At 42.2% G+C, this 14,136-nt stretch overlaps 1 protein-coding gene across 7 annotated transcripts in view; it reads left to right on the forward strand.

Moving 5' to 3' along the window:
- FBXW11 (F-box and WD repeat domain containing 11) overlaps positions 1-11,829 on the forward strand; it is a 75,312-nt gene extending 63,483 nt beyond the window's left edge. For all 7 annotated transcript variants that reach the window (XM_074883277.1, XM_074883271.1, XM_074883273.1 and 4 more), the window contains 6 exons: positions 734-983; positions 2,127-2,245; positions 2,868-2,978; positions 3,962-4,040; positions 5,581-5,769; positions 9,312-11,829. In XM_074883277.1, the coding sequence (XP_074739378.1) occupies positions 734-983; positions 2,127-2,245; positions 2,868-2,978; positions 3,962-4,040; positions 5,581-5,742 (721 nt within the window). In that variant the 3' untranslated portion in view covers positions 5,743-5,769; positions 9,312-11,829. The remainder of the gene's footprint in view (positions 1-733; positions 984-2,126; positions 2,246-2,867; positions 2,979-3,961; positions 4,041-5,580; positions 5,770-9,311) is intronic.
- The last annotated feature ends 2,307 nt before the right edge of the window (positions 11,830-14,136 follow it).

Below are 14,136 nucleotides of genomic sequence, written 5' to 3' on the forward strand. Positions count from 1 at the left end.
CATTTAGGGTTTCTTGTACTGCCTTCTGACATCTCTTAATTATGACTATTAATGAAAGGGTATTTGGTATATATGGAGCACTTGTCTGACTGCAATTTTGATGATACTGAGTTTAAATTCTTGTATGATTTCAGTGGTCAGTAGATATCCAATATAAAGATGCTCAGGTATAGTACAGTGGAAGGGCCTTGTCTCCACTGGTGTCTTGCATTGGTATACCAATGTCAATCTCTATAAAACTTTTAAAAAGTTAAGAGCTGATCTTAACACCCTTCAGGTACTATAAATTGTGATTTTTTCCCTTCATGTAAGCTACTAGGTAGCCCTGGAGGATGCTACATCCCAGTTGCTACTGGCATGTGCAAAATCTGAATGAATGGTGTAAAACTGAAAAAAACCCCCATATTGGATAGTAATTGCTTTGGTCTGCTCCATCAATTTATACATTGTATAAGCTTTAGTCATCCTGGAGAGTTGTAGAATTGTTAAGCAGCTCTTTCTGTTAACAGTGGTCCCAGCTTAGGCATTTCCTGGCTGTTAATTGTTGCTTGTGAGTCTGAGACATGAACTAGGATACTTCCCCAGCACCCATCTTCCTGCCTTCCCCAAGCCCTAATTGGTGTTAAACAACTAGATAGCTCTCCATTAGACAGTAGCAGACTTGTGCATGTTTACGCTTTATACCATGCATAGCCATCATCCTTCATTTGGAGTAAATTGTTTTCTTTTGCAGAGTTTGGGATGTAAATACAGGTGAAGTTCTGAACACGTTGATTCATCACAATGAGGCAGTGCTTCATTTGAGGTTCAGTAACGGCTTAATGGTGACATGTTCGAAGGACAGATCAATTGCTGTTTGGGATATGGCATCACCTACTGACATCACCCTGCGCCGTGTCTTAGTTGGCCATCGTGCTGCTGTTAACGTGGTAGACTTCGATGACAAGTATATTGTGTCAGCGTCAGGTGACAGGACCATTAAAGTAAGTTGGCAGAGCTCTGGTCCAGGCCTGCATGCCTACCGAGCCAGAAAAGCTTCTGAGCGTTGTTCAACCCTGAGTAGCCAAGGTGTTCGTAGGCAGTTCTGTGCCTTTACCATTCAGCTAGCTGCTTCCTCTTGCTAGCTGTTAATGTCTTTACGCGCATAACTAGGCTCGTAACATTTTTGTGGCTTCTGTCGTACAACTGCAAAAAAATAAAGCCCATTCGCTGTTTGAACTCTAGTCTCGAGATCGGCTTGTTTGTTAAATGTGGCACATTTTGTGCCTTTTTCCAAGCAGTATTTTTTATTTCAATTGGCAGTCTTGCTCCAGATGTGAAACTTATCAGCAGTTGCCTTTCCTCACCACGTCTTCCCAGCAGCTCAACCAGACTTTGCCATGTTTGAAGAATTAAGAGGCTGTATTTGAAGACTATTACATACCAGAAGATTTGAGTTACCCAGAGTGTATTAATATAACAAAGGCGTTTCCACCCTTCCCTCTACCTTAGACTGTGCCAAAAAGCTCTTGGCAGTTTAATGTCCAAAATATCTGCCGGAGATCCTGCTGCACTCTGTGTTGGAAAATGAGCCACTGGATACTCTGCGTTACAACTTTAATTATGGTTCATTAAAAACGGGCAAAGTCGATTGAATCATTTAACATTAAGAAAGAAGCAGCTACCAAACTTTTATAAGCCACGGGTTTGGCCTTCTCTTACTAGTAGATTGCTAGCAATTTCTTTGATTAAAAAAATGCGGGTTTTTTGTGTATGTGATAACTTCTACTTTTAAAAATGATTACTAACTTAGCAAGATTCAAGTGTAATCAAGTTTTTGAAATCGTTTGGGCAGTCTCTACCACCTGAAAATGTTTTATATACAACCCCCCCAACTTTTCTCCTTGACTCAGTGTGCAGTAGCAGTGCCTGTGGCTCTTATCACTGGTAGGTCCCCATAGCACCAGTCTGCCTTAACGCCGGGTACCCACTCTTTGCCCATAAAATACTATGCAAGTTTTCATTCCACTGTCCAGCAACGGTCAGCCTCAGACCTCTTCTGTTTATGAATTCGTAATGGCTTCTATTGAAATTCAAAAACCTTGTTTGGGCGTAATTCTCAGAGGAGTATTTGTCTTGTTTCACAGGTCTGGAGTACAAGTACCTGCGAGTTTGTTCGTACTCTAAATGGGCACAAGCGTGGCATCGCATGCCTCCAGTACAGGGATCGACTGGTTGTCAGTGGATCTTCAGACAATACCATTAGGTGGGTGCCCACGAGCTGCTCTCACTATGTAATAGTGTACGTGTGAAAATAGGATTTCCCCTGACCTTTGATGCTGTCCTGCACTGCTGCATGAGCAAAACATTCTTGGTATGTCTTGCGATTGGAGCAGATGATGTATGAATGAAACTTAACTCAGTGTGAGAGTAAACATATCACTGATGTGAAGTGGGACACAGAGGTTTATGTCAAAGGTAAACAGAGCTTCTTAACTATTGCTATAATTTATCACCTTGTCTTCTACTTGGAGAGTTGAGGAAGACATTGGTAACTGGTTTTCTTAATTTCTGAACCTCTAATCATTGCTTTATGTAGAATAGAATAAAGTGTATTAAAGTTTCCCAAGATGACTTAACATGTATCCAACCTTTACTTGTAGGTAATTTTGAATGACTGAATTAATTTTGATATACTGCAGCTGCAACACAAGCTTATCTCTGAATTGCATGCAAGGAACATCTCGTGGTTTTCATGCCTTTTAAAGCAAATTATGTGATGTCTCCCATGAGAACCATTCAGTCGCATGCTTAAATCGCTGCGTGTGAGGCTAAGGGACAGTGCTCAACCTGAAGCGCTCAAAGACTTTCTCCTCTGTTCTCTTAAGGCTATGGGACATTGAATGTGGTGCCTGTTTAAGAGTATTAGAAGGCCATGAAGAACTGGTTCGATGCATCAGGTTCGACAATAAGAGGATTGTTAGTGGAGCCTACGATGGGTATGTTTTACGCCTTAGCAAAGCATCTTCTGAAAGCCATTGAGCCTCGTATTCCCTTGTGTAAGGTTTCTTTTCTGATTTGATTAGTGGATCAATATTTAACTGAATGGCTTCTGCTTGAGCATGTCAGTGCAGCAGGCTGCAGTTCTAAGTAGCCAAGAAACTGCTTTTCTGGTGCTCTTTAGCACACTCCTAAATTGTGTTATCACTCAAGCTTGACTTTCTATAGAAAGTAAACTTTTGTTTGGCTGAAGTGACATTCCTTTTTTCTTCTCTTGGGAATTGGTCCGCACCAGGTCCTGGGTGCTTAGAGTAGTTTAGGCTTTCTATTTTTATGGGATAGCAGCACTGAAAAAGTTTATTGCAAGTGTAAACATATCTTGTGGGGCTCTCAGAAGTCTTTAGTGACCATTTCTGTTGGGTTGAGGGCTTAGTGCTTCTGACTTGCTCAGTATTTGTGGTATGTAGTGGATTCACAACAGCTAACATCCATGGCCAAATTGCCTATTTCTTTCTCTGCCTGATTTATACTTCCAGTGAACAGTAAAGTTACTGAAAACAATTCTTGAACTGTGTCTGTCTCTAGCGTTTTATTTGGGTTTAGTGTTTCACTGGGGTTGGCAGACCCAGCTTAACTCCCACTGGAACTTTGCACCTCATCAGTAGTGCTGTGAGCTTTTGAGATCTTCTGCAGTTCCAAAATGGCTTGTGCATACATAATCAATTTGTCTTTCATATAACCATCCCACTTGGACCATCACAAAGACATCACTGTATTTGCTGCTAAAAACAAATACAAAACTATCTGTGTTTTACGAGATTTAGCATTAGTATTTTAGTGAAGATAGAATTTAACATTTTTCTTGATCCTGATGAACTATCTGTAGAGAAAATCTGGTGTGCTTTCCATTGCTTTAGATGTTTCTTCTCTGCTTATACTTGAAACAATGCTTTCATAATGACCTTCTCATTTTACTTTATAGCAAAATTAAAGTTTGGGACTTGCAAGCTGCTCTTGACCCTCGTGCCCCAGCAAGTACATTATGCTTGCGTACGTTAGTGGTATGTAAAATTAATTCATTTGGGGTTATTTGAAATCTTACGTGTAAGTCAGAGGCATTTTATTACGTTATAGTGGGATAGGTGAGAAACTCGGGATGTTTTATAAAGCCTAGACTGCTTCTTATTCTAAGAATAAAGAAAAATTTATATATTGTTATATCCTGAATGATTTGGATCTGAGCTTAATAGAAAGATCAAGTTTTTCTAGGTTGAGATTCTTGGATACTCTAAAAAAAAAAAAAAAATCAGCATGACACTGTATCAAATCATTTTAGTTATTGGTGTGTTTCCCTAATGTCATTGTCGGGCTGGCTTTAAATTTCCTCTTATTAAAAAGGGGGGGAGGAATCTTGCGAGCCTTTCCCAAATCTTTCTCCTAACCCTTCAGTTTGGAAGGAGGAGATGTGAAGAGGGGAGGGAAGTTGAGTCAAATGGATTACCACAGGAACTCTAATCACTTCAGGGGACTATCGGATTTAAGGCTGTTACTTAAGTTATATTTTTCTTTGTAATGAGGGTTTTGGTTTATGGCAATAAACAATTAAAAATAGATTGGGGAAATTAGTTCATTGTTCTTTTCACTGAAACGTGCATGAAATTTTACTTCAGGAGTCAGTTTGAGAAGATAGCAGCACCCCAGAGTTATTGCCTGTATGTGATGGTAACTGGCTTATTCAGCATGTGCTTGGCCTGTCCAACACCTAAATAAGCTCTTACATGGCTAGAAAGACTTGTAATTTTTCTTTCTATTCAGTAGTCTTTGCATAGAGATGGGATTTAACTATTCTTTATTCCATGTGAACGTGGTGTTTAGTTTTACTGAAAAAGTTAATTCTTTCCCTTCTGTTGGGTATACTGTAGCTCAGGTTATAGTTTGGAGATCAGTCTGACACCTTCGGTTAGTTCTCTAATAAAAGTAGCAAACTCAATTTAAATTTATTAAAAATGGATAAGCAGGACAAAGAGGAGAACCTTTTCTGGGCCTCAGAGCTGTTTTGAGATTTCTTGAAAGAGCTGACAGAGCACGTATTCCCCCACCTCCCTTTCTCATGGCAGCGTTTGAGCAGTCGTCTCGCCTAGTAAGTGAGCCGCAATGATCCTTTCAGCAGCGCATCCTGCGTGAGGCTGTGATGTGGTGTGTTAGGGCTGTACAAAAATGGAGTTAGCAGCAGTGTTGACTGCAAATGTTATGTAAGAGAAGGAGCCCGGGCGTATTGTCAGTGCTGGCCAATCTTCTAAATTGCTGCTTCTTGATTGATAGGCTGCTTTTGTCTTTAATAATCTCAGCCTCTATGGCTGGCCCCTTCAGGGGGGGCTCAGGGTTTACACGCACTGGATTTGGAAGCCGTGTATTTTGCTGAAAAAAGCTTACATAAAAATCAGCTTGTCTTAGACTTGAGTGTAACTATAACTAAGGGTTTCTTAATCAGCACACCAGAGTTTGAATACACCATTCTGTGTGTAGATACACGTGTGAGTATAAATGTAATGAAATGTTACTCTCTTCTTGCCTTGCTAACTGATTTCATGTTGGTCACAGGAACATTCAGGACGTGTCTTTAGACTCCAGTTTGACGAATTTCAGATCATTAGTAGTTCCCATGACGATACAATACTGATTTGGGATTTCTTAAATGTGCCACCCAGTGCCCAGAATGAGACCCGCTCTCCATCTAGAACATACACTTACATCTCCAGATAACAGTCTGCACTTTATTACCCTCAGAAGGTAAGTCTCCCTCTTTTTATCAGATCTATTATAAATACCTGAAATTATCCCTCTGCCTGCAGGTTGGCTTAGTTAAAACAACAAGCTGATGTTTTCCTTAAGAAAATAAAACCTATTTATGCCACTTCTTTCACTATCTAGTCTTTGTATGGTCATGCTTCAGCTTATAAAACTTGTCATGTTATCTTACCCCCTTCTATAATCCCTCCTGTTTATAATTGGGTACTGCAGGCTTTTTATGGAAAGTTACTATGTATTCACAACATTCTTGGAAATTGAGGAGACTTGGTGTATTGCGCAGGTGTTCCAGATCCCCTGTGAAATCAGAGCCTTTTAGAGTTCTTGATGCATCTGCTCACTGTATGAAGCTTTGCAATGAGCATTGTAATGCATCTCTAATAAACTGAACATGTGTGTGATCCTTGGACAAATGCTCATCAGAAACGAGCAGTTCTGTGATAACCACAAATAGTAGGGAAAGCTTTCAGAACTAAAAATTACGTCGTGTTAGGCAATGTGACAACTCAGAGCTGTCAGAAACGGGCCACATGAACTTTGCCTATTTTGTTTCCATTTTTCTGCAAGTCAGCTTCATTTAGTTCTCGAAGCACGGTGGGTAAAAGCTCTGCTGTAGATCTGTTTGTTAGGACAGTGGATTCTTTTCCTTATGTCATCTATATTGCTGCCAACAATTGCACTTCAAACTATAAATAGCTGTGAATGCTGGGACTCGGAAACACAGAGATTGCCTTACTAAAGCAGAGCAGTCGCCCCTTTCTCCAGTCCCCTGTCTGCCAGTGCTGAGACTGGATGCTTCCAAGGAAGTGGAGACACCGCAGCAAGAGGAGTTAGGAGTAACATTGCCCCAACAGGAAGGATTTATTTTATTTGAAGTAGATAATTGATAGTTTGCTTAAACACTGTGGGAAAAGCTTTCCCTGTCTTCGTGTAAGCGTGGATTTTCATTATCGATCTGTAGATGCTTATCCCTGCTGTGGCAATGAGTTCCTCAGGTTTTTCCACTCTTTCTGTAGGATCTCTGCTTCTGGCTAGGAATTACCATCCCTTGTGAAGACAAGACACACTTTGCTTCTTTGAGATGCTGGTTCTTAAAAATTAGTTTTCTTTCACCTGTAAGCATTCCTCAGGAAGGCATTGGCTGCCTTTCCTACTAACTGAACTCCTCCTCATTTTCAAAAAAGCCAAGATAATATCCTCTCTGGATATGACACTTGGATCTGTTGGCTTGTTACGTTTCACTGAGCTGGCCATTGCTAGACTGAGTTGCCTGTCTTTCTGAACCTGTAATTAGTTAATATAATTAGGCCCATGATTAAGGAAGAAGTCTTATGCTATGATGATGAGCTAGTGTGGAGAATCAGCAGTTAATGAAACTTCCTCTTAAAACCACATTTTAAGAACACTGCTGCAGGGGTAGTTTTGTAGAACTCATGGGCTTCCTTATCCTGCCTGCAGTAGGACAACAGAAATCTGAAAAGGCTAAACCGCTAAACTTAATGTTTGTACAGGGTAGGGAAGTGACTCAAAGATACAACTTTCTGCAAGATAGATCCTGAAACTACCCAGAGAGCCAGGTCCTCTAGCACTGCTTACCAGTGACTTCCACTTCAAAATTATTTTGTTTGTTCCAGGATGATACACTTACTTCCTTGCTGTGGAAAGCTTGATGCTGTCGCTGGTGGTAGTGTCCCTAGGGACTTTGTCCTGCTCCTTTTAAGACAGATACTGCTGTTGGCTTCTGTGCCACCTGGGTCCATCCCTGAGTGACCTTCTGCTGTGGAAACTCCAAGGCTTGTTGAGGTTGAATGGTTTTCCCTCTCTATGGAAAACTTTTTTCTCTCCTTTCTGAGTAATTCTATTTATTTTCCTTGCCCTTCCAGGCAAATAGAATAGGCTGCGTGAGAAGATGACAATAGTTTTAGCAACAATCTCCATCTATCTTCCAGTTAATACACCAGTCCTTTCTTCTGTTAACTTACAAGATAATTTGAGACTGCCAAATTCTTTTTGTTTTGGTTTGTTTTTTTTAAAAAAAATTTGGCAAGCTTCTTTTACTCATTTTGATTCATGGAAAAGCTACACATAGCATGTCTTAAGCACAAAAGAAATTAGGACTTGAATAAAATTTATATCAATTTGCTTGACCAGCAATATGCTGGTGTCTCACTTCCCTCTCTTGCCACATGTGGCCCACAAGACCCACTGTCATTGAGATTTGTCAGTGAAATATGAAATGCCTTTGGCAGCGTGTTCTTCCGTTCAAATTCTGCACACTTGACAGTTTTGCACGGCTTATGTCTGACTTGTCCCATGACGCACAACTGAAACCACGCAGACCTCCATATCCTGGGAGTTGTTGGTGTTGGTAATGACAGTCCCTTAATAATTATTTCCTATATAGGAGAGATGCTGTGATGTCACTTTTTGACAGGTTTGTTTGATTTCAGAATCCAAAAAACATAAATCTACATAAAATTATGGTCAAACAGCTAATATTTCAGTATGACATTTAATGAAACAGTTTTATATGCTTTCAAACACTATAGTTTTCTGAATTTTGAAGCAGCCCTGTACACTTTTTTACAAGGCTTGCAATGTTATGCCTCTTCAAAGCGGATCATTTTTGACAGTCCTGGCAGTTGGCTGCGAGAGTTTTATTGCTTTCTGTTGAATTCCTGTTGTTTATTGTAACATGATAAAAATTGTTACCATATGATAGTCTAATATTTTTATATTAAGCACTAGGCCTTGGGCTGGGGGAAGGGAAGTCAGGGGGAAGTGCCTAAAGATGTTTTAACCTTCCATGGAAATTCCGTATCAGGAGAGGGTAGTTCTCTGTAGTCCATAAAAATGGTTTTGGGAAGTGGCAGGTAAAATGAAAGTTCAGATTTAACTACACTTAAGAACTTGTGCTGCCTCCAAGGTAATAATGGAGTCATGTGGCTGGAAAAGGTAACTGAAATATAAAACTACGTGAGTGTTTTTGTCTGTTTTCTTAAAAATTCATGTATTAAAGAAACTGAACTTGCATCCTGTGCAAAACTTGCTCCTCTGCGGTGTGGAGAAGAAAGGAAAGTTTTCTTGCTGTTGTATGTAGGTCAGTGTTTCAGTAAATAGTGTTCAGCATTTAGTGAGTCTAGCTTGTGGTTCACCTGTTAGTCCCCAAGAGGGTTTTTGGTTCTTACTACACCTAAGAAAACTGCCAAGCTATAGGTGAGCCCCCGAGGAGCAGTGCCATTGAGAATCTTGCTCTTCAACTGAATTCAGAGCATGTTATACAATGAAGGCAATGTCCTGTGGAGGTGCAGCTCTCCTTGAAGGAAGGAATTCTAGCACAAAGGGAAGTATTTAACGGCGAGCACCCCGTTAGTGTGTCACAGAAGCGTGCACTCCTCACGGGTATTTTGTCCTCCTAGTTTCAGCCTGGAGTGCAAAAGATGGTGTGGGCCTAACCTCCTCCAGATGTTGCTTTTTTTTATTTGTATCTTCTGTCAGATCAGCTTGTCTTTTGTCTTTTTCAGGGTTTCACAGTCTTGAACTACTGGATTTTTGGCTACTACATGCCTGAAGATGTTGATTGACAACTAAAGTCAGAATTGGTTCTAGATGCTGTGTAGATGCAAAGCAGCACAATTCTATATCTAAATTTCTTAATCTTTCCTGCTCTCAGTGGTCGTCTTTGAATTTACTACAAATTCACTGACTTCGAGTAGATGAATTTCAGAAGCCTATCCTTCCCTGCAATGAGAAATCCAAAGCTTCACATGTAAATTGTCCGTAGAAACTGAACTCTGATGGCTTGTTTTTCAGAAATAAATCAGAAGTCAAGAAAGGACTTGGCCTAATTTATATTGCTTTGCACTTTTGTCTGACTTTAAAGAAAAAACATTCTCCAATGAAATTTGGGTGCCAAACACATACCCAGAATGTACAGAGCTTTGCTTTCAAAGTCACCATTGTCCTTTAGACTTTACTCTCATGACAGATTCAGAGCCCGTTTTGTTTGATAGGAGTGTACGTTGGACTCTTAGAAATATTTCTGAATTGCTCAGTAATATTTTTGGATTACAGTTTACTTGTTTCTGCACCAATAATTTCTTTTAAATTAAAGATTACCTGTAATTCAGGCTAGGTTATCTAAACTAGTGTATAGCACTGTCTTTTCCTTTTAACTGTGCTCTGTACTACAGCCGTCCTACGCTTCCTAATGTTTGGTATAGTAAAACCTTTCCATGTGTGCTTGCCTCATTTCAAATACTGTATAAGCATGTAGATATAATGTACATAACAGTGTAACCTCCGGGTGCTAGGAGTCAGGATTTCCTGACACTACACACTAATACAAAATGTGGTAGCACTTGGCAGCAGGATGTTGTAACTACTGGCACTGTAGGGGTTAATATGAGTTACCTAGACATTTTCTCTGCAAAAGGAGGTTTTCAGTATTCATTAGGATTTTTTTAATGGGAACTACATATTTTAAAATGTAATTTCTAAACTTTTTAAAAATTAAAAAATGTTTAATTTATGTTCTGTATCTTATATTTTTGTGCCGCAGTATTTACAGATGTCTTTCTTTTAACACCAGTAGGTCCTCACAAATGCCTGCTGATGTCCTTCTTTAGCATTAGTTTGGCTGCTCAATGGAGAAGATGCCATGGGCCAAAGTTAAATTTATTTATGTTTGATTTGTAACACTTCCTCACCGTGGAGTGGAGGTCCCTTCAAGTCAATGCTCTGGTTACCATGCTGATTACCGTGCTAGTTTTCTTTTCCGTAGCTGTCAGCTGTGACCATGCTGCAATGTCCTGGTCACGGTCCCTCTTCATTAGCATGCTTTCATTAGGAAGTCTCAGTCGTTTCTTATGTTGTCATAGTCTCCTGTCTAATTTATGTCGTCATAACAAACGCTACTGCATCTTTCTTATGTCAGAATAAGACATGGATAAATGCAAACGTGAATATTTTATCTGCATTAGCCGTGTGTGACTACGCCTGTCGGTGGCTTTTCTTTAATGCTTCAGTCGAGCTGAGCGTGAAATCTGCCTGTTTTCCTGGGGAAGATGTGTGCTGGCACAGAAGTGTATTGTCATTCCTTTGATCGTTTGTACGTCATGTATTTTTTGTCCTCTGGCAGCACTTTCTTGGGTTTGCATTTTCTCCTTTTACAATCAGAAAGGCTAGGGGATGGCCGAGGGACGGCGCCCGCGTTGCCGGCGGGACGGCCGTGGTTAGACCCATCGTTTCTGTGTCAGTGAATTCAGAGACAGCGTACGTCGAGGCGTTACCCAACCGTCGCAGAAGTGTGACTTCAGGTGTTCTCCTCTTCACCCTTCACATTGAGAGAGGTGTTGGGATCAGTGTTTAAGTTAAACTCCCATTTACGTGTTACTACAACAATATTTATTTCATCGGGATGACCGAATGTGATGAAATACAGAAGAAGAAAACCACGCTCCTAAGCGTCCATAAGATCACTTTTTGGTAAGCTTGACAGTAGTTTGTGAAAGTGTCTTACTTTACCCTCTCATCTAATAGCTTTAATATTAAACTGTTTAAAAAGAAATACCTGTCGCAGCCCTGAAGAAAAAGGTATTTGTTTCCGAAGAACGGAGTCCTTTTTTTTTTTTTTTTTTTTTTTTTAAATGCATGTGTAAGATTTAAATTCATGTTTTTCCTTGGGAGATAATGGTATTTGAACATGCAGTCTAAACTTCTTTGTGCTTTGTGTAACATAGCAGTGGACTTTTGTGATTGGCACCCAAGGAACTTGACTCCTGGGATTAATGGTAGTGATCCTGGCTGCGCTCTGGACTTTGTTTGCTAACCATAATTGAGCAACTGTACATTACTGCTATATTAATGTTTCAAAGCACTGGGATAGTCTAATTCTAACTTGTAATTATGTTTGCCAATTATCTGTTTGGAAAGTTGGTGTATGAACAGCTTCTTGAAACTGTTAAATTGTACAGATATCGTTCATGATCTAAAGCTTTGTACTGTGGAATGTGCTTAATAAAAAAAAAAGTTTGAACTTAATTTGTCAAATAAATGGATGAGTAACGTCATCTAACCCAGCGTGGGTATTCTGCATTAGTGAATGCAGGCTCAGCGTGTGGCTGCGCGTGTTGGGGAGCGGTGGCCGTGCCGGGCGCAGGGGCTGAGCCGCTGGGTGCCTTCGCCCCGTCGCTCGGCAGAGCCCAGCGTGAGGCCGGCGGCTGCTGGGCCGAAGCGCTCCGAGTCCGAAAGGCGCCTGCGGCGGCCCGGCCGCGCGCGGTGCCGAGGTGGTTTGTCACACGCGTTGCGTGCTCGGGCAGGACGCGGCCGAAAGCGCAGCTGGGCTGGTTCAGCTGCCTCGGAGGCACTGAACCCCTCCCCTGTGCTGCAGAGCTTCCGTGTCACGCATCAGCAGAAACGTCACAAGAAGAATTTTTTCTTACTTTATCAAGAATGCAGATAAAATTTTAAAAATATTACCCGTTTGCTTGGTTGCTAAAGCAATCTGTGTTCATGCCGTGGGCCCTGTGCAGAGAAAGGGTCTTCCATGCTGCCTCTGTCTCTAGAAAAACCTTTTCTTGGGTTTTCTTTAGCTAATGTGCAGTGACTATTGATTGATTGTCTTTGCCCTCTATTCCCTGCTCTTCTGGCAGTAGTTTTATTTGTGAGTTAAGTTTGCTTTTAAACAATTTGGGAAGTTGCTGCTGCTCCGTGGTTGATGAGTGGCTCCAGCTCCTTTCTCAGCGATCAGACCAGCAGTGATGGATCGTGCAGATCCGCTGCTGCTGCCTCGTGCCGTTAGCACGGGGGCACGGGCCAGGATCTTGCTGGCTTGTCAAGGTCCAGGGGTGAGGGCAGCGGGGGTGAAAAGGTCTTGTTAAATCGTTGCACTTCAGCCATCTCTGCGGGGGTTGAGCCGGCTTTGTATGCTGGCGGTGGGGCTCACCAGCGATCTTCTCTTGAAAGTGTTATTTTTGGTGAGCTGTATGTTGGAAGCACTAACCTGAAATGTTTTCAAAGCTGCTATAGACCCTGTGCTAAGAATATGAGCAAAGTTCTGGCTAAGTATTGGCAAATTCAGTCCTCAAAATGTCTCTCTAATGTGGATAACTTTTTATTCTTCTTGGCCCACGCTGACCCTGGATGATAATTTTCAAAGCAATGCTGCTGCTGCTCAGGTTGTAGCTGCACTTCAGTGAGAGGAAAGCAAGTAAAATCTCATGTATTTTCTGCTAGAAGTGCACTGTAAAACGTGAAGCCTCGCTGAGCTATTTAAAGGGGTTGTGAATGTCCTGCTGAATATCGTTATCCAAATAAACCGTGAAAGCTCTGCGATATATCTGCTCAAATCTGGAGTATAAACTTTGAGGTCAAACTTTAAAATTCCATCTTACCTGGGTGGCCTTTGGTTTTGGTTGTTTTGTTGGGTTTTTCTTTGCAGTTGTAGCCTATTTAACAGTCATCTGTTAATTCCCACCAGAGAACTTCATAGTGCTGTTGTGGAGGCACCTCTGCCGGGTGCTCCCACCCATCCTGGTGTGGTCTGGGGCCCCTTTTGCCTCTTCCCTCCCACCGAAGGTTGGGAGTGATACACAGTCCTGGGTGCTGTGTGACACCCTGAGAGCGTGGGGGCGAGGGGGGGTGGATCTGGGGGCTGTGGAGCCTTCTGAGGTTGCAGGGTGTGAGGCAGCGCTGGCCACCAGCCTTTACCCTGCTTGTTGCCTTTCCAGGTACAGCAGCACGGGGCTTCGCTGGGTGCTGCTGCTCTGGGGGCAGGGGGACCCCCCGCTGCTCTCGCTCCAAACTGCTGATCACTTTGGGTAACGGGGTGCTGGGAAAGGGCCTGGGCTTCACAACGGGGTGATGGGGCGTGTGAGGTCCCTTGGTGCCCGGGGGTGGTGAGGTGGGAGCGGTGGTTTTGCCAGGAGCTGTGTCACTCTCCCGATTTCGTGCTGTGTGTTAGTTTATCTCGTGGGCAGCAGTGGGTTTGCTTCCCTCAGCACCGCTGTGGGTATCGCTTGTCGAGAGGATTGGAGGGGACAAGGGCTCAACAGAGAACTCCAAATTATTTTTGAGATTCTTTTAAAACTCTGATCAAAGATAGGCTGAAGCAGACTGGGCTGTTGTACTCGAGCTGTGACTCTTGGCGAGGTTTGGTGTTGGTGGCTCCCCTGGCTCTGGTTCTCCCGCCTCATCTGTCACTCTGAGGAGGTGGCTGCCCGTCTGTCACTAGGGCTGGTTGCTGTCGTGTGTCCATGAGGGAAGTCACTCCTGGCTTTTCCACCGTGCCAGCACTGTGAGGTAACCGCTTCCCAGCAGACCTGCTGCCGGGAGAAGGGCCCCTCTGAG

This window comes from Strix uralensis, chromosome 14, assembly GCF_047716275.1.
Source record: "Strix uralensis isolate ZFMK-TIS-50842 chromosome 14, bStrUra1, whole genome shotgun sequence".
Taxonomy (NCBI): Eukaryota; Metazoa; Chordata; class Aves; order Strigiformes; family Strigidae; genus Strix; species Strix uralensis.